The 18,750-nt window shown below is 47.9% G+C and overlaps 1 protein-coding gene across 1 annotated transcript; it reads left to right on the forward strand.

Moving 5' to 3' along the window:
* Nucleotides 1–5,824: 5,824 nt before the first annotated feature.
* On the forward strand, nucleotides 5,825–18,272 carry LOC148837279 (arrestin domain-containing protein 3). The gene is made up of 8 exons (XM_088909862.1): nucleotides 5,825–6,413; nucleotides 9,857–9,938; nucleotides 11,268–11,415; nucleotides 12,340–12,442; nucleotides 13,841–14,097; nucleotides 14,650–14,812; nucleotides 15,354–15,508; nucleotides 15,809–18,272. The coding sequence occupies exons 1-8, from the start codon at nucleotides 6,134–6,136 to the stop codon at nucleotides 15,875–15,877; spliced, it is 1,257 nt and encodes a 418-aa protein (XP_088765988.1). The 5' UTR covers nucleotides 5,825–6,133; the 3' UTR covers nucleotides 15,878–18,272.
* The last annotated feature ends 478 nt before the right edge of the window (nucleotides 18,273–18,750 follow it).

Consider the following 18,750-nt stretch of genomic DNA (forward strand, 5'->3'; position numbering starts at 1 on the left):
AGGCTCTTCGCTCCCCCAGAGGGCTGTTTGAGTATGGAGCCTGCCCTGTCTGTGTTGCATGTTTTTCACGAGGAGAAAACACTCCTCCGCAGTCCGGACTACAACTCCTCAATGTTCGCACATGCTATAGGCTGTTGTGGCCACCAGGTGTCTCCACCACACCCATTATGTAGTTTGCTGAGCATCTTTCTCTCTGTGCAACAGTTTTCCTGAAAACATTTACATGTATAACTGATCAAAGAACAGGCACAGAAACAAATATACGCATTCCAATAATTGTATAAACAAATAGCTTGTTTTAGATTCTGTGTTTTATGAATCTAAAATGAGGATCAACGAACAAATGTAACAAGTTCACCACCAAGGACGTTGCATAATCCAAAATTTCAATTACATAATCCCAGATCTGATGTCCTCTTTCTTACACCACAGAAAACGGAATTTAAATGATTTATGTGGACGTTTTAGACGAGCATAGAATTCAACATAGAGACACTTGGAAAACGAGTTTAAAAGTTTTGAAGACCAGTTTGAAAGTTTTACACTTATTTAAAGCATTAGCTGATGGTAGTTTGAACACTAATGTGTCTATCAGCAGGTTAGACAACTTGTTGATAGCTCAGGCAGGTAGTTAAACTACGGATTTGGGGGTGTTATTGTGATTCCAGGTGTTTTTACATAATGCCTCTCATTCCAAACTCACTTTTTTTGTGCAAACAAGAAATCCTGTGAGCACTAGATTGGTAAATCTTCATCATTTACCTGACCCTTTTCTTCTCAGCTTCCTACTCACTCGTAACAATGAGGTTTTTTGACACTAATGCACTCCAAGGTATCTGATTAACTTGGGGCAGTTATACAGCATTCTGGTGCTTAATGGATTAAATCAAAGATACAGACTTCAAAAATAAAGTAAAATATGTAATTTACTTTATTAGTGGTTTAAATACAAAGAGTTCAGGAATTGTGCTTTTTTTCAAGGTGATACTTGCTCATCATTAAAACTTTCACTAACAATCTTTATGATGATTTATGTGAAATATTTAATCAGGAACTAAATCCCAGCAGCTGTCACCCTGTCACCCAGCCCCTTGAAGCTCAGCAGGTGTGAGCCTGGTCAGTACCTGGATGGGAGACTCCTGGGAAAAACTAAGGCTGCTGCTGGAAGAGGTGTTAGTGGGGCCAGCAGGGGGTGCTCACCCTGCAGTCTGTGTGGGTCCTTATGCCCCAGTATGCTGATAGGGACTTTATAATTATTATTTACCAGCAATACACCTCGAGAAAGTATGCCAGAACCATTAACAGTATACTAAAAGAAAGTATTATGTTGTCTTTATAGCAAACAATTCACAGTTATGTAATGATCACTGGCCATTAGAGATCTGTTACTGTAAGAATTTTCATAAATAATTGTATATAAAGCCATTATCTTCTTATACTTCTATTTAGCAATTATTCAGCATCCTTCTCAACCTGTTCCTATACCACTGTCTTACATACTTCTTATTGTTGTTGTTCAGCTGACATTGTTTTTTTCCCAAAGGGATTTACATTCACACAGAGGATGTCTGTCTTCCACAGAGCCCTGCCCACAGCCCCTAACATACCAGCTACCAAACACTCGTCTAGCTGGCCTCGATTTCTGCTTTCGGATCTCCTCCCTACTCTGTGTTGAGCTGGCAGGATTCCAGGGGCACAGTAAGACGTCCCTCTCACGCTGCAGCCTTGTGGGATAGGTGTGCACGTTGCGTACAGAGAGCGAGCCCCTGCGTCTCGAGGAGAATCGTTAGAGCCTGCCTGACAAGGACACATCAGCCAAGGAACAGAGAACACAAAAGACTCAGGAGTGCAGCAGACACAAAGGACACAGGGCTGAGAGGTCTGGCCCTCCCTCAGACACTTTGCTGCTCCACAAGAGAGACCAGGGTGGCATCCAGTCTGAGTGGAAAGGCCGGATTCTCTTACACGTTACTGTTGCCCTGAAGAGGTGTTAGTGGGGCCAGCAGGGGGCGCTCACCCTGCGGTCCATGTGGGACCTAATGCCCCAGTATGGTGACGGGGACACTATACTGTAAACAGGCGATGTCCTTCGGATGAGACGTAAAACCGAGGTCCTGACTCTCTGTGGTCATTAAAAATCTCAGGGAGTTTCTTGAAAAGAGTAGGGGTGTAACCCCGGTCCTGGCCAAATTTCTCATTGGCCCTTACCAATCATGGCTTCCTAATAATCCCCATATATGAATTGGCTTCATTACTCTGCTCTCCTCCGCACTAATAGCTGATGTGTGGTGAGCGTTCTGGCGCAACCTATGGCTGCCGTCACATCATCCAGGCGGGGCTGCACACTGGTGGTGGTGGAGAGAATCCCCAATACCTGTAAAGCGCTTTGAGTGGAGTGTCCAGAAAGGTGCTATATAAGTGTAAGCAATTATTATAATTATTATTATTACTGTAGTAGTTTGTTTTACCCAGTTTGTATTTGAATAATGGAAGCACACACTTTGACTCATCTTCATGCTCTGCATTCTGAACCCACGTGAAAGGCAAACGTATATAAAGGACCAAAAATATCCATTGTGCTTCTACCCAATAAGTTATCTAACAGATTTTCTGTTGTTGTTGTTTAAATCACATTGCTGTTAAAAGAGGCACAAAGACAGTGTGTGTCAGAGCCTTTGGGGTGTCCTCACAGTTAGATGCTAAAGGGGGAACCCCAGGTGATCCCGAGTTGAACCCCACTAGCACACAGCCCTGACATTCAAGACATTTTTATTTTCATTTTTGGAAATGTACACTTTTCTCAGTTTCTCAGACTTGTTCCAGAAGTACAGCATTGAAGAAAAATATGACACGACATAGCTGCAGCAAGAAAGACAGTCAGAACGAAGTCAAACCCACAGATGCCCCTGGACAATGACTTGCACACTTGGCCAACTGGGGATGGACAAACCACTCAATTACAGGACCAGGGCAAGCTGGAGGCGTTAAGGAAGAGGAGATGGGGTTTTATTTTCCTTCGGTTCCCACCTGTTTTCGTACACTGTGTATCTGTGTGCAGAATGTTTATCCTTTATTATTGTCTGAGGCGAGCTGGAATGAGGAGAATGCATTTCAAACTCAATCCTATCTCATGAGAGAGAGGGACCTTCATCTGCACTACAAAAATGAATGATGGCTCCGCAGTAATGATGCTTCAATATTAAACGCGCAGGAACTCTTACAAAAGCCTCGATGAACTCCTTGGTGTGATAAAGGTCTGTAGTTGATCACACCAAGGACTGTACCTCCATAGCAGGGGTTTCTGGACTTTCTCACAAAGTGGAAAATAAAATAATTAAAATGAATAAACTCGAGCAGCAGGTATAATTTGACGCACATGGGCGGCCAGTTGTGAGTTGCAGGGTGATATCGCTGCTGGCTACAGGCTACAGGACAGCTAGAATCGTTTTAAATTAATGGGACAGCAGGCTCATTAAAACAAGGTTCACATTACAGAACCCGGTCTCCGAGGCTGGCCAGGACAAGGTCTCTCACATGACACAGGCTTCAAGGAAGAGAAGGGAGATGTTTTTTCTCACTCTTTCTATCCTATCTTCCTTGGTTTCCTCTTGTTTTGTTATTCTGTGTTTCTGTGGGCAGAATGTTACCCTTTATTATGATTAACCAGAGTAATTCACCAGAAAACCCCCTCTGATCATCTGTGTTTTTCCTGCCTGTAACCTGATCTACAGCTCTGCAAATATACCAAATGAAACCCACTGTTAAATTGTATGATCCAGTAAAGTTTAACAATACATATTTTAAACCTGAAAAAGATCAATTCGCATCCCACGTTTAAGTTAATTTTCTACATAATGTATGAGATTCAATAAAGATAAAGCCAAACTTTGAGATTATATGTTTGAAAAATAAGGTATTCAACGCGATACTTTATCCCTAAGAATAAGGACTCTTTTGAAGTATTTACTCGGAACGGAATTATGACCCCAGATGAACGCTAGATGTCGTACTCTCACCGTACCAAACTACACTGACCCACACTGAGTTTCCTTCTGCTGGTTTACCGGTGTGATTTGACAGAAACCAATCAACAAAACCGTATCCCGAGGAATTCCATAGAAGACCTACTAGAACAAGTACAAGTATTTTGAAATAAATTGTTATAACAAGACTCAGATATGCATCGCAGAACTAGTGGACAAACCAGCAGCGCCATATTACCTAGCATGCACTGTGCATAGGGCCTATGATAATTTAACGATCACGATATGAAATATAACGATAACGAGCCTAGGATAAAACTGATGGCCATTTTTAAAGATATTTCTATAATATAAACTGTAACATAGATATATTTTAATATATGCCATACACAGCGACGATGGGCCATCTGAAACAAATTATTCAACAAAATTTTGATCACGCATCTACTCTGCGATATCAGAACTCCTTTAAATACTCCTCCACCTAATCCAGGGACTATGAAAGAGAAGTGCCCAGCATCTACACGGCTCCTTCTTAATCCAGCTCTGCAAACCAGTAAAATCCCCAGGACAGTGTTAAACGAATTTGCTCGCCAAAGACCCCTTGTACGTAAACAGTTCGTTTGTAGGAGTAGAGCTGTTAACCGCGGTGCCCTGGCTAAATTCCGACTCCGGGTTTGTACAATGTGCCCTCCTTGAAATTCTCATTAATTCACCTGGCGATGTAATTTCTCAGTTTGCTTCCAACACTAGGTGGCGCTGCACTTCACTGCTGGAGGACGTGGATCCTGTCTGTGGAGCATAAAGGGGGGAAAACAACTATTCTTTTGAGAACGTGGTTGCGTCACCACGCGTAGTCTGCAAAGGACGCAGGTAAAGGTCTGTTCCCCGCTGAAAGCTGAAGAACAGAAGCACAACGTTTTAGCCGTGTTCCTTCGTTGTGCTCTACCTTTCAGCAAGAAACGAACCAGTATCTGTTCCGAAATATTGTTAGACCTGAGACAGGCTAGTATCCACTGCTTCGAAATGTACCAAATTGATTTTAACAACAAAATGCCATTACAATACTTAGGCTTCGCAATCAAACACTAACTGCAGTAACTAAAAACCGTCATCTGTGATGCAACTGCTCAACACTGCAGCTCTGTGAACGTTTCTATAACACAGCTTTGCGTGCAACAGGTACACAACAGGCACAAGTGCTTTGCGCACTTTTATTTGCCACAAGGTGGCGCTGCATAGCGCTTTCCCTGCTGCGGCTTCCTGAAGAACCGGCGAGCAGCGCCGTGTACAGTCCTCCCTCACAGTGCGGCGGCAGGAACTGCTGATCGGGAGAAAGCTGCAGTGGATTTAAAAAGTATGAAAGTCACAGATGTTGTATTTGTGTGGAGCGTACGATTTAATACGCTTAAGGAAAAAAAAACGATCTGATGTTTTTTTTAACACCATTAGTTTGCTCCAAACTTTGCATCCAAACAATGCTGCAATAGGTCAGGCATCGCCGCTCCGCTGAGAACTCGCAGCGCTCACGGCACACAGGTAAACAGACAGGCAGCTCTTCGAAAGGGCTGATCGCGGTGTTGCTGTTGTGTGTTTGTGTGTTTGTGTGTTTAACCGGGTGTCGCATGACTAAAAACCAGGGCTCGGCCAAGCGCGAGCCGCCGGCGCGGGGCGCGCACGCGGGCTGGCCGGGCGGCTCGCGATCAGCTGTTCCAGTCAGCTGGCGCGGGGCCAGGTGTCAGCGGAGCCACGCCCCCTCGCTCGCGGGAGGCGGAAGGAGCTGGGATGGGAGGGGCGGAGCGCGGCGCATGCGCGGTGGGGTTGTTTTTCACCAAATCCTCGCTTTTAAGTGAGGGGAGCCGGAGCAGCAGCTCGTCTTTGTACAGAGACCACGGAGAGGAGGAGGTGCGCGATAACAGCATCGAGTGCTGTTATTTAGCCTACCAGCATCTCAATGAACGACTGGCGAGGGAAGCACTGATCCTGCCTGCAGCTCTTGCACGGCAAAGGCGTCGATCAGTGTGTTTGTGTGTGTGTGTGTGTGCGTGTGCTTTGCTACGATCACTTTTTTTTTTATTATTTCGGTCGTTGCCGTCTTGCTCAGACCTTATTTTTTTATGTGTTCTTAACAAAAACAAAAACCCGAAACCATGGTGCTAGGCAAGGTGAAGAGTTTCACAGTCAGCTACGACTGCCTGAATGACAGCGCCGTGGCCGTGTTCTCCAGCGGGGACTCGGTCTCGGGGAGGGTCGTCATTGAAGTCACCGGAGAGATCCGGGTCAAGTCCCTGAAAATCCACGCGAAAGGATTTGCAAAAGTTCGCTGGACCGAGTCGAGGAACGCCGGCTCCAACACGGCGTACACGCAGAACTACACCGAGGAAGTGGAGTACTTGAACCACAGGGACATCCTGATCGGACACGAGAGAGGTAGGGGGGGGGGGGAGCGCCGCTTGCTTTTTCTTTTAAAGGACCTGGGGGGGGGGGGGGTGGAAATGTCATGTTTCCATTAGTTGCACAGAAACCCTGTCGTCGTGGCCGCCCCGGCCAGGGTGAGCTGCCCTGTCCCCTGGAGAGGGTGATCCCGGGGCTGTCATGGGAGTTGCACTGAAATTCTGCCGTAGGTCGGTTTTATTCCGGGCGAAACGAGAGCCGGCGAGTTGGCTTTGCTGTCTTGGCTCAAGAGAGACGCTCAGCTGAATGCCCCCCCCCCCCATATCCCAGTAGTTCATTCATTGCGTCCCAGGAGTGCAGCATCGATTTGCACGTCTTCCTTCGTCGAATATTGCGTCGAAAATAAGCGTCTCTCCCCTCGTGTTCTCCGCCAAGTGAGCGCTGGAGGTCTTGGACCTCTCAAGTGGGTTAGCGAACTTCTCGAGTGGGCTGCAGGTTAGGTCAGGCAGGGCAGCGAGTGAAGAGGGAGACTGAATCACCTGCACGAAGCTCTTAATACAGTATGTAGTCTTGCACGTCGGGGTCCGGTTTTAAAATCCAGTCGCTATTAATACTGACAGGAAATATCTGAAGGAATTTCAGGCTGGGATGTGCGAGTGTAGTTGGAAGACGATGCCCGTTCATTTTTCAGAACAGTGAGATGTTCCGAGTACTTCACAAACCACGAAAGACAATGAACTGCCAACTTGTTGTTGTTTTTTAAATGGACCATATATATATATATTTTTTTTTAAAGTAGTTCATTTTAGACCAGGAACTCGTGTCGACTCTCGGGACAGCAGGAGTCAATGCGGTAAACGTGAAATTTGGTAAAAACAAATTTAGAAACGGCTCACAGCGCCGCGTCCTTGGACGTATGCGGGAACCCGGAGTTATGCCCAGGCTCTTTGGGTTTTATTTCTTTGTTACATTTGGCTTTTTTTTTTCCCCCAAAAAGATGATTTCCTTAAGTTTCCACCCTTTGTTAAAAGCGGTTCAATCCTGTTCAGAAACTGGTTGCTGGGGAGGAGGAGGAGGAGGAGGGGGGGGCCCAGCGGGCTCTGCCGTTCTGGCCCCCGATTGGCTGGGCGCGGTCACGTGTCGGCGATGACCTCATGCCTTTGCAGGGCTGAGCGAGCACATCCCCACCTGTCTTTTCCTGGCGCACGTCTGAGTTCAGCTCCCGTTCCCCCCCCCTCCCCGGTTTCTCCACGGCTGCCCAGGAGTCGACCCCCCGGTTTGCGCTCCCTTGTATGCTGGGGGCAGAAGGGAGCCGGGGGAGTGAGATTTCATCCACCGCAGTGAGATCTACCCGTTGACAGTCTAAGGGGCGCAGACGGTACCAGTCGTTGAATCGCAGTTCCTGGGAACTTGCGAACACGCAGACCCTCGGAGTAAGAGCCAGGCTCCTGGCGGTCCGGTGGTCTGTGTCGTTTTAATCCGCAGCGGCATGGGCGACAAAAACTAAACTCCCTTAAGCGCCGTCTCCATTTCTAAAACGCACACAAATTAAACGTACGACATTTTGGCTTTGCATTTCCTCGGGCACGGCAGCTGTAGCGCTGGGCGAACCGCCGCACGTACACGCTTTGATTTCTGTTTTGTTGTGGGTTTTTTTTTATTTTGCCGTGTTTACGCCGCCGTGGCGGTGCGCAGCGCTCAGGAAGTTTTCGGCAGGTTTGGACACTTGGGGTTGGTTTCGCTCGGGCCGGCTGGGCAGGCCCCGCCCCCGCCGGGCGCCCATTGGCCGAGCCGGGTTTGTTAGTCCTGTTGCCAAGGCAGTGCTGGAGCCTGATTGGACTAGAAGTTATCAGCTGCGCGGCGGACTGACACGTGATTTCCATGCTTGTGCCGAACGGACTCTCCTCCAGCCCTGGTCTGGTCGCCTTTCTCACCCTTTTCTAAATTGTAATGCGCTTCGGTCCGGAGGACAGGCATCAGACAAGCCCTGTTCCAGCTCTTTCTGTTGGGATATGACTGTACTTATTGTGTGTTTTGTACACTGATGTGAGGCGCGAAACGCTATGTTGTGGGAGCAGCACCGCAGTGGCGCCCCTTCCTGGCATGTACCTCATCTGTATGATCTCAATGTGAACCTTGGTTGGTTGTTTTTTTTTTTGTATTATTTATACCTTTCTGCTGCTTTACGGGAAGAAAAAAGCTGTCTTCCCCCCCCCTCCCCCTGTGTAAAAAAAAAAAACCCCACCGCTAACAAAATAAAAGCGAGATGAATTCTAACTTGTTCCGCCTCATGCGTCTTTATTTGCTATTGTGCATTTTCTTTGTGGTGTGGGTGGGGGGGGGTGGGGGGGGTCTCTTGATTTTCTCACCTGGGGGGGGGTGTGTTGACGGGGGCGGCTCGGCAGGGGGCGCCGCGAGGGAGCGAGCAGCTTAGGTTGCAGCAGCGCGTGCGAGCGGGGGAGCTGCTCGCGCCGGTTTAGGCCGGTCCTCTCCTGCTCGAGTCTGTCTGTGATTGACAGCTCAGCACTTGTTTACCAGGACTGAGCTGCTGCCGCTGCTGCTGCTGCTGAGGCAGGGGCAGAGCGCCGGCGCTGAGCTGGCAGAATTGTAACTTTGGGGGAGAGGCGCCCGGTGTGTGTGTGTGTGTCTCTCTCTCTCACAAGCTGTGCATGCGTGCGTTTTAAAACGCATTTTTTTTTAAAAAAAAAATGACAAAGCAATTGTTGGGGAGTTGTCAAACTGTGCCAAACGCAAAAATAAGACGAAAACAAAAAAAAAAAACTAGTCTGTGTTTTGTTTTCGCGAAATCCTCTGAAATGAAAGAAGGGCAGTGGGTCTCCTTCGAAGAGGGGGAGTTTGTTACAAATGCCACAACCTCCCCCCCCCCCTCTCTCTCTTTCCCAAGCCGCGTCCGAATGAACGGGCGCTCTGGGGCGGAGAGCACCACGATGGGTCCTTCGTAGCGCCTCGGGAGTGTGTGTTGGGGGTTCGTTTGAAAATGGTGTGTGAGCACTGACGGGGAGGGGGAATGCTGATGTTTCAGGAGGAGAGGAAGGGGAAATTTGTTTGTCTCGACTGTAGCCCCCTATCGCCTTTTCTTCATGTTCATAGGCGCGGGAGTGGCGCTGCTTTGCCTATGAGGGTGTTTATTGGAGACTCTAATAGAGATTCATTACCTTTGTTCTAAGAAACTACACATTGGACCTTTTTTATGAGACTTGACTTCCTGTTTTTTTTTATCTACATTTATAAATGTTTAACGTATCCGGATTCCAGAATTAATTGTGACCTGTGTAATTATTGTATCTGTCTTTCGTTTTTGTTTTTTGCAGTGATGTTTTAAAATGTTTCAATTCTGGTATTTTTCCTTACCTAGAAATGTGTTTTGAACTGTTTTTTTATTTCCATACAGCGACCCTCATATCTGTTTCACAGGTATGGTATACGTGTATTTGGAATTTTGTTTTCCTTTGTTTCAGATGAGGACAACTCCGAAGAAAGTCTCACCACTATCCATTCAGGAAGACACGAGTATGCATTCAGCCTTGAGCTTCCACAAACGTGAGTCTACTTGAAAGATGTTTGTTTGCTCTCCCAGACTTCATAGATTTTGAAGCTGTCGGTCTTTGTCTTTTGGAATAAAATAAAAACAAAGTTAGCCACCTGATGCAGCTCTGAAACTTCCCAGTAAGAATATAAAACAGTTTCAGATGAGAGGAGGTCATGTGGCCTATGAGAGCAATGTGGTTAACTGTTAAATCAATCCAGGGGTCTCATCCATCTGTTTCCTGAAAGAATCCTTCAGACTAAAGAGACTCAGTTCCCTCCGGCCTGTCAGTGTGGGACACTCCCCTCAGACTAAAGAGATTCAGTTCCTCCAGCCTGTCAGTGTGGGACATTCCCTTCAGACTAAAGAGACTCGGTTCCCTCTGGCCTGTCAGTGTGGGACACTCCCCTCGGACTAAAGAGACTCTGTTCCCTCTGGCCTGTCAGTGTGGGACACTCTCCTCGGACTAAAGAGATTCAGTTCCTCCAGCCTGTCAGTGTGGGACACTCCCCTCGGACTAAAGAGACTCGGTTCCCTCTGGCCTGTCAGTGTGGGACACTCCCCTCGGACTAAAGAGACTCGGTTCCCTCTGGCCTGTCAGTGTGGGACACTCCCCTCGGACTAAAGAGACTCGGTTCCCTCTGGCCTGTCAGTGTGGGACACTCCCCTCGGACTAAAGAGACTCGGTTCCCTCTGGCCTGTCAGTGTGGGACACTCCCTTCAGACTAAAGAGACTCAGTTCCCTCTGGCCTGTCAGTGTGGGACACTCCCCTCGGACTAAAGAGACTCGGTTCCCTCTGGCCTGTCAGTGTGGGACACTCCCTTCAGACTAAAGAGACTCGGTTCCCTCTGGCCTGTCAGTGTGGGACACTCCCCTTGGACTAAAGAGACTCGGTTCCCTCTGGCCTGTCAGTGTGGGACACTCCTCTCGGACTAAAGAGACTAGGTTCCCTCTGGCCTGTCAGTGTGGGACACTCCCTTCAGACTAAAGAGACTCAGTTCCCTCTGGCCTGTCAGTGTGGGACACTCCCTTCAGACTAAAGAGACTCGGTTCCCTCTGGCCTGTCAGTGTGGGACACTCCCCTTGGACTAAAGAGACTCGGTTCCCTCTGGCCTGTCAGTGTGGGACACTCCTCTCGGACTAAAGAGACTCGGTTCCCTCTGGCCTGTCAGTGTGGGACATGGCCCTTAAGGCCCAGAAGTCCCGTGTTGCTTTTCTCTGAACAGATGGCGGAGTAGCGGTAGAGAGGAGGCAGGAATTGTGCACGCGGTGTTCCGTGTGTCCAGGTGTGGTCTCGCCCGTGCAGGAATGTTGAATCTCGGCCTCCTGCTTTCCCCCGCAGACCTCTGGCTACCTCCTTTGAGGGCAAGCACGGCAGCGTGCGCTACTGGGTGAAAGCCGAGCTGCACAGGCCGTGGCTGCTGCCCATGAAAGTGAAGAAGGAGTTCACGGTCTTCGAGCACATCGACATCAACACTCCTTCTCTGCTGGTGAGGGCGGCTCACACGCCGGACCCCGCGCTCGAGGGGGGGCTGGGGGTTGGGTGGGCGCAACGTGCCGGAAATCCGGGACTCCCCACCTCCGCTCCTCACCCCGCCAGCAATCGTGGGCGTCCAGAAGGGGGCGATGAGGATATTTCATGTTATAGCCGTTCCAGTAGGGAGCTGCAAAGGGACAGGTGAAGGTTTATTCCAGGCTGAAAAGAGAAGAAAGGAAACGCAAAGGATCAATAAACCTCTGCTTGTTCCTATTTAATGGTCTATTCCACATGCGTCTCTGAGGGAAACCTGTTGATGAGGAAGCACCATTCTGCTTCGGTTTCGCTCGCTGGTATGGAGTTGTGAGCACAGTGCTCAAGCTCTCAGTGCTGACTTTTTTGAGCCATTGTTGCCTTTCCAGGTGATGAGACGTGGCTAAGAATGTGCTCAAATTCCGATTATTGGGGTATTGTGGGGTATTTCAAAAAAGTTTTTTTTTTTAAATTCCGAATTGGCTTCCCAATTCATGGGTTTCTGTTTGTTTTTTTTAGCGTGGAGGGGCTTAGAGACGCAGACATGTGGCCAAAACGTGTGTGTCTTGGGTTTTATTTTGGATGATGGTAAAATTAAGTTTTGCATGCTTAATGTGTAGCGGAACAAGTAGAGGCTAATATTACACAGAACAGCAGGAGAAAAAGACTCATTTCAGCGGCTGAGCCTTTTTAAAGTGGGAGGGGCAGAAAGAATTTGAAGGAGGTAGGACTCTCTCCCTTCCACCTGACGAAAGCTTGGCAGCCTGAAAGGTGTTTTTTTCCTTGTTGTTTTCCCTGCTGGAAAAATACTTCCAAGCTCCTGCCTTTGTAGCTTGTCCCCTGACACAGCCCTCATCCTGGTTAACGTGCATGTCTCTTCTCTGTCCTGTTGGTCTCTCTACAGTCACCGCAGGCTGGCACGAAAGACAAGACTCTCTGTTGCTGGTTCTGTACCTCAGGCCCCATTTCCTTAAGTGCCAAAATTGAACGGAAGGGCTACACCCCAGGTGAGGACTCCAGCTCGGCACGTAGCACCAAGGCCGCTCTGAAGAATGTCATTGTCATCCTGCGTGTCCTTTGTTTGTGCCAGATCGTGACAGATAAGAGAAGCCAGGCTTTGCACCGGTGATATTTTAAACACTGTGGCTCAGAGTTTCGCGGTTGTGGTTTTGTCTTCTGGCTCCCGTTATTTAGCTGATCCATTTGCTGGCAGTTTTAAAACTGTTTCAGCTGTTTGAACAACAGCACAAGCTTAGGCCCGGACCAGAACCCTCTGCCAAGTACTGGGCTCCAGCTCTCCCCTCATTTAACTTTCAGTTTGAAATTTGTTGCTGATTTAATAATAATAATAAACTTTATTTTATATAGCGCCTTTAAAGGTGGCTTCTCAAACTGTATATATCTTAACGCGACGCAGAAATGAACTTGTCATTCGGCTGTAACCACGGCTTCAAGAGCACAGCCGGCACTCTCTCCTTGTGCAAATACTAGACCTTTCATTTCCAAAGGAGACCCCCAGTTTTATGTTTTTCCGCCCCCAAAATGAGATTTCCTTAGAAATCTGTCCGTCTTTCACGATTCATTTTTCTTACCTGCCAAGACCGTCGAAGTTAATTCCAGTATGGTCATCGATGTGGGATTCTTATATAGGGGGTGGTGGTGTTTTAGTGTAACTTTAAAATAATGTATGCTCTGATTACGGGGGAACTGCAGCGCTATTTTTATGTTTAGGGGTTATAATGAATCGGTAACAAGAAGTGCTTTTCAAACCACAATGGAACTACGAACTGCGCGGTAACGTGGACAACCTCCAATTCTCAACACTAAAGAGATGAAGTTGCAATGAGTGCACAGCGCCATATTGCCGCAGTTGTGATTCAAAACCAGGCAACAAAACTCGCGGTGATGCGAAAGCAGCCTTATTACCTTGTCAACATGCTTTAGATGAAGCGTATTTTGCTATTATGTTAATAGTAAATATTTTCATGACACCGACACGTACAAGACAACATGTTTTTTAGATGCTTTTTAATTATTGACAAAAAAACAACCTACCAACCACCTGAATAGTAATTAACGCTGTTCAGAGACCGCATATCTTGTGTGCTTACAGCGACTAGTAAGCAGGAAGGGCCCGCTTTCACATCACGGTTAGCTCAAATTCTCACCCTCGCCGCGGCGAGACCAGCGGTTTCTCGTCTGCCTGCGACAACGTGACGGCCAGACAGCGCTCTCTCAAAGTTCGCGGTCTTCCGCTTAACGAGGAACTCGTAGACTTATTTTGACGTAGAATTTATTTTGTTATAGTGTGGGGTTTGCCGCCTGAAGCAGGCGAGAAGTGTAATTGGGAAAAGGGAAAGGTAAAGAAAATCAGCGCTGACGTCTTGCCCCCCGTCCCTCTGCAGGAGAATCGATTCAGATCTTCGCCGAGATCGAGAACTGCTCTTCCCGCATGGTGGTGCCAAAGGCAGCCGTTTACCAAACCCAGACCTTCTATGCCAAAGGGAAGATGAAGGAGGTCAAGCAGCTGGTCGCCAACCTCCGAGGGGAGTCCCTGTCCTCGGGCAAGACGGAGACGTGGAATGGGAAAATGCTGAAAATTCCGCCCGTCTCCCCCTCGATCCTGGACTGCAGCATCATCCGAGTGGAGTACTCGCTGATGGTGAGCGTCTCCGCCCGGCCGGCGCGTCTGGATTATTCAGTGCGCCGCTCTCCACGCGAGGTTGTAGCTGAGCAAGGATCAGATGCGCCGAGGAGGTGAAGAGTGTGGTCCTGCCCTTAACAGCTTGCGTATCGAGTTGTTGGTGTCATTTAGCTGTAAGCAACACAGCCAGCACTCTCTCCTTGTGCAAATACTAGACCTTTCATTTCCAAGGGAGACCCCCAGTTTTTGTTTTCCGCCCCAACATGAGACCTAACGGGTGAGACTGGAGCAGAAAGCGGTGCGATCAGCCCCCGAGATGCTCTCCAGCGAGGCTGCTCAGAGGATGAGCCTTAGACGCACCCGAAGGAATTCAGGCCGTAAAACCCGTGATAGACGCTAGACCTCGGGGAATTATTGAGCCATCTTTGCACATTGCACAGATGTTAGGCGGCTGGGCGCTGATGACTGAATACAGACGCGCATCGAGCAGTTACTCTAAAAGGGGCACGCGGGCAGGTGTTTTTGCAGTGCGTCGCTCTAGGCATTACCTGTGTTCTGCCTCGCCTGAAGGTGTACGTGGATATTCCCGGGGCCATGAACCTGTTCCTGAATCTGCCGCTGGTCATCGGCACCATCCCCCTGCACCCCTTCGGCAGCCGGACGTCCAGCGTCAGCAGCCAGTGCAGCATGAACATGAACTGGCTGGGCATGGCGCTTCCTGAGCGGCCTGAAGGTATGGGGGCGGAGGGGGGAGGGCCTTAGTCCGTAACGCAGAAGGCGCCAGAGCGAACAGGACATGAGTGATGGGGTCAGTGCCTGGGCCTGTGGAGACACGGGTCCCACACTGGTCTGTAGTGCTGCACAGTACAGCCGCAGTGAGGCACTGCAGGGATAATAGTGGAGCCCAGCTCATGTAGTTTCTGTGACTGGGGGGTAAGGCTTTAAGAGGTAGAGTTCATTACAACCAGCGCCCACACATAAGCACGGAGGAAGGGGAGGAAAAAGCAGGTCACTGATGGGAGTGCGGGATTCTTGCTCAGAAGTGCTCGCTGGTGCCGTTATCCCTCTGCAGGACCGAGCGTAGGGGACGTCCCTGTCTTTCAGGAACGCAGAGCCCCTTGTTTAAGGAATGAAGTTGGAATGGCCTGGAGTTTCAGGGAGCGATCCAGATTTTTGCAGAAATTGGGCAGGACAGCGAAGAAAGAGTAGGCTGGCATGTCGCTGTTAGGGCTGACGTCCGGGTGCTGAGGAGTGTTATTTTTGTCCCTGTCAAGCCCCCCCAAGCTATGCAGAAATCGTGACCGAGGAGCAGCGGCAGAGCAGCATGGAGGTGGCCGCGCCGCGGGATGAGTTCGAACGCGCCCTTGAAGGACCGCTGCTGGCGTACATCCAGGAGTTCCGTTTCCAGCCTCCGCCGCTGTACTGTGAGGTGAGACAGGCTCCCGCAGCCTCGCACAGGGCAGGGCTCGGCCCCGCGGCTTTGTACACGCTGCGTCAGTGGTAGCACAAAGGATAAGTACCACTGAAACACAACACAACACGGCACATTGAAGCCTGATGAGTCAGGTTTTTTTAGCTGCAGGCGTATCATCCCAGTTTAAATACAAGTAGTTGTAAAGCTAATTTTTCTACAATTGTTTCATAAAGCTGAGTTGCTCTTAAACTCTTCAGGTATCCAGTGATTTCACTCTTGTCTCTTTGTTTTTTTTTCCCGTGTTGCTTTTCTCAGATCGATCCCAATCCCGATGAAGTCGATAGCAATGAACTGGGGAGGCCAGACATGTGCCCATCTCGCTGAAGGCGACTGGCCCGCCGGCCCCACTGCATTTGGGTCGTAGTTTTGGTTTTGTTTTTTTTTAAAAGAAAAAAAAAGTGGCATCCTAGCTCTGTGGTGGACAGAGGAAAAGGAGATGAGTTCCGCTGAGGCGCAGAAGAAACTGTCGGGACGACCCTTCCTGCCTTGTGTCGGACGAATTTTATCCAACATGTCATCCGTGTATTGAAGTCTATGGCCTGAAGACGCAAGACTCGTCTGCCTGCCTAGAAAACTGTGCTTTCTGTATTGGTGGCACACAACGTGGCTATGTTGAGCAGACCATGTAGACAAACAAACCATCGTAACACGCCGTCTGTGGCATTAAGCAGCGTTCAGCTTCAGAGGAGAGAAGTTATGTCCTCTTGCCTCATTCAGAATTTTGCACATGTTGCTCTTTGCTTTGTGTTGCGTGGTTCTGTTTCAAATCACTGATTTTTGTTTCCCTCCCAACGCTCAAGTGTGCTGGACTGGGAAACCCTGCAGGCTTTGCCCTCCAGACTTTTCCTTTATCTGCACAACTACGAACAACGCAACCCGGGAGTACAAAACTGAAGACGAGCTGCACGGGGGAGGGAGGAAAAAAAAATGCACTGACCTTGTTAAGTTGTTCTGTTTCGTTTGTGTTTCCTTGAAAAGATGTAGTCTGAGCTGTACCTTGGCACTCCTGTTCCTCTCAGGCTCGACTCTGCCTGGCCTCTTCAGCCTGCATCCAGTGGTGGCGTCGGTTTTTTTTTTTCTTCTCATTTCAAACATCAAATGCCTTTAAGCCAATATTTGTGCTGGTTTCGTAGCCTCCGTAGTAGAACAGCCGCAGATCAAGGATAAAAACGGGAGACTGCAGGGAGCCCGCGATCGAAAGGGTCGGACGTTTTTACTTTTGTTGCCTTTCTGCCATCGTCATCAGAGCGGCGTTGTTACATACTGCCTAAGACGCTCGATCTCAGGTGATCGTCTCACTTGCCAAACGGGTTAGGAGTGCGGTTGTGTGTCGTTTCAAGCCGCTCGGTGTCAAAGGGGAGAAAAATAAAAGTGGAGAGAGGCGGGGGCAGCTTTTTAAGACTTCTCACATTCCCTTTTTTGTCCTGCTGCATTCGCTTGTCTTTTTTTCCCTAGTCCAGTGTAGCCAAAAAGTGAAAGATGGCAGGGGCGTCCGCAGGGTCTAGTTAGCAGTATGTGGAGCGCATGCTTCTGAACCGCTCATCAGTCAGGACAGCCAACTTGACAGACGCGGATAAAAGCGTTTTTGAAACTTAAAATTACATAAAAAACAATCCAAACGGAGAAAGGGGAAATGTGTCTTGGCGTGTTCAGTAGAGCCTTAACTTAGAATGCTTTTTTTTTAAATAATGAAGGCGGACGACGGCAAAAACAAAGTTTGGTTACTCGTGAAAAGAACAACTGTAGAAGTTCTCAGTGATGCACAAGTGTTGGAAATGGTGATTTTTTTTTTTTTTAAAGTTTACAAACCTTAATACCAATTTTATTAGCTGAGAACCGGCAGAGAATTGTAAAAAAGTGGTCTTATTTGCGTGGCCTTGACAAAGAACTGACTTAAAACTATTGTTGTCAGAAAACAAGTAATATCATTTGTAACCAAGCTTGTTATTAATGTTGTTGCTGAATGTTCATTTAAGACCTTAATCATTAACTGGGACAAAAAGGGGAAAACATGGGTCCTTGAAAGCAGGAAGAAAAGAGATGTCTGATGGTCCCCAAAGAAGCTTTTTTTAAAAAAGAACTGGGGTAGTTGGCGACTTCAGGCATTTGGTGTTTGTATTCCAGTGAAACAACCCCATCATTTGTGTTTTTCAAGGCTTAGGGAACAAGTGCTGTGTTGGTGCAGCGTCTTCAAGGGTAGAAAGATCCGGTCGAAGTGGGACTGACTGTTCCTGTCAGGTGCTCGCTGAGTGGCCCCGGCTCTTTGCGGTTTTTGTACATTTATGTTGACGAGGGACGTGTGGTCGTAAAGCTAACTAAAAACTTTAAAAACCCTACAAATAGTTTTAATCATGTTCCTTTTTTTTACTTTCCATTTCTCGTTGGTCAATCCCAGGATGTTTTAGGTGGGGTTTCCATTCTGTTCCAGTGGTTAAGCTAATTCCCGATGTCTATATTGGGAACTAAAATGTCCGAAACGGTGGGGTGCAGGATCCAAAATGTTAGAAAAAAAAAGTGCAATATTACATGTTTTTGTTCGATAGAATTTATTTTGTGGCTGTTTGTACAGTTTCTCACTTTTTTATATTTTGTTTTCATTTTTTTTTTAGTTTGGTGCTGTCAATTGTAGATTCTGTTATGAGAGATGAATACTTGTTCTGAATGATTTTTTTTTCGTCTAGTTCTTCCTTGTGTAAAATAAACAAGGCTTTTTGTTAAAGGGTTGCCATGTTGTGTTTTTTTTTTTTCTTTGTTCGCTAGCTGTATTGCAGGTAGGCTGGCTGGTCTGGTTTCTACGATTCAATCATGACAGCTGTTTGTCCAGATTCTTACAACTTCGGTGAACTGAACTCTTATTAGTTACATCCACCAGCTATAGAATAAGTACGTTAGGAAATTTACAAATTGCCAAAAGAGGATTTCTCTTTATCTGGGCGAACGTCTTTGAAGCCCGTTTCCCTTGATCAAAGTATGCAGACAAAGTCCAGACGTAATGTGGAAATCAGGCTCGTACTGGAGGGAAAGAACGTGGCCACATTCGAACTTTCGAACCCTGACCCGATGGTTGTCCATGTTACTTTAAGTAAACTGTTCTGTACTTTGGTCTTAACATGCCTGACGTGACTGACATGCCTGAGGATTCACTGTCCTAATCGCTAATACGAAAGCAAGTGTGAGGTGGTAATGGAGGTAAGGAA

This window comes from Atractosteus spatula, chromosome 3 (assembly GCF_055471065.1).
Source record: "Atractosteus spatula isolate fAtrSpa1 chromosome 3, fAtrSpa1.hap1, whole genome shotgun sequence".
Taxonomy (NCBI): Eukaryota; Metazoa; Chordata; class Actinopteri; order Semionotiformes; family Lepisosteidae; genus Atractosteus; species Atractosteus spatula.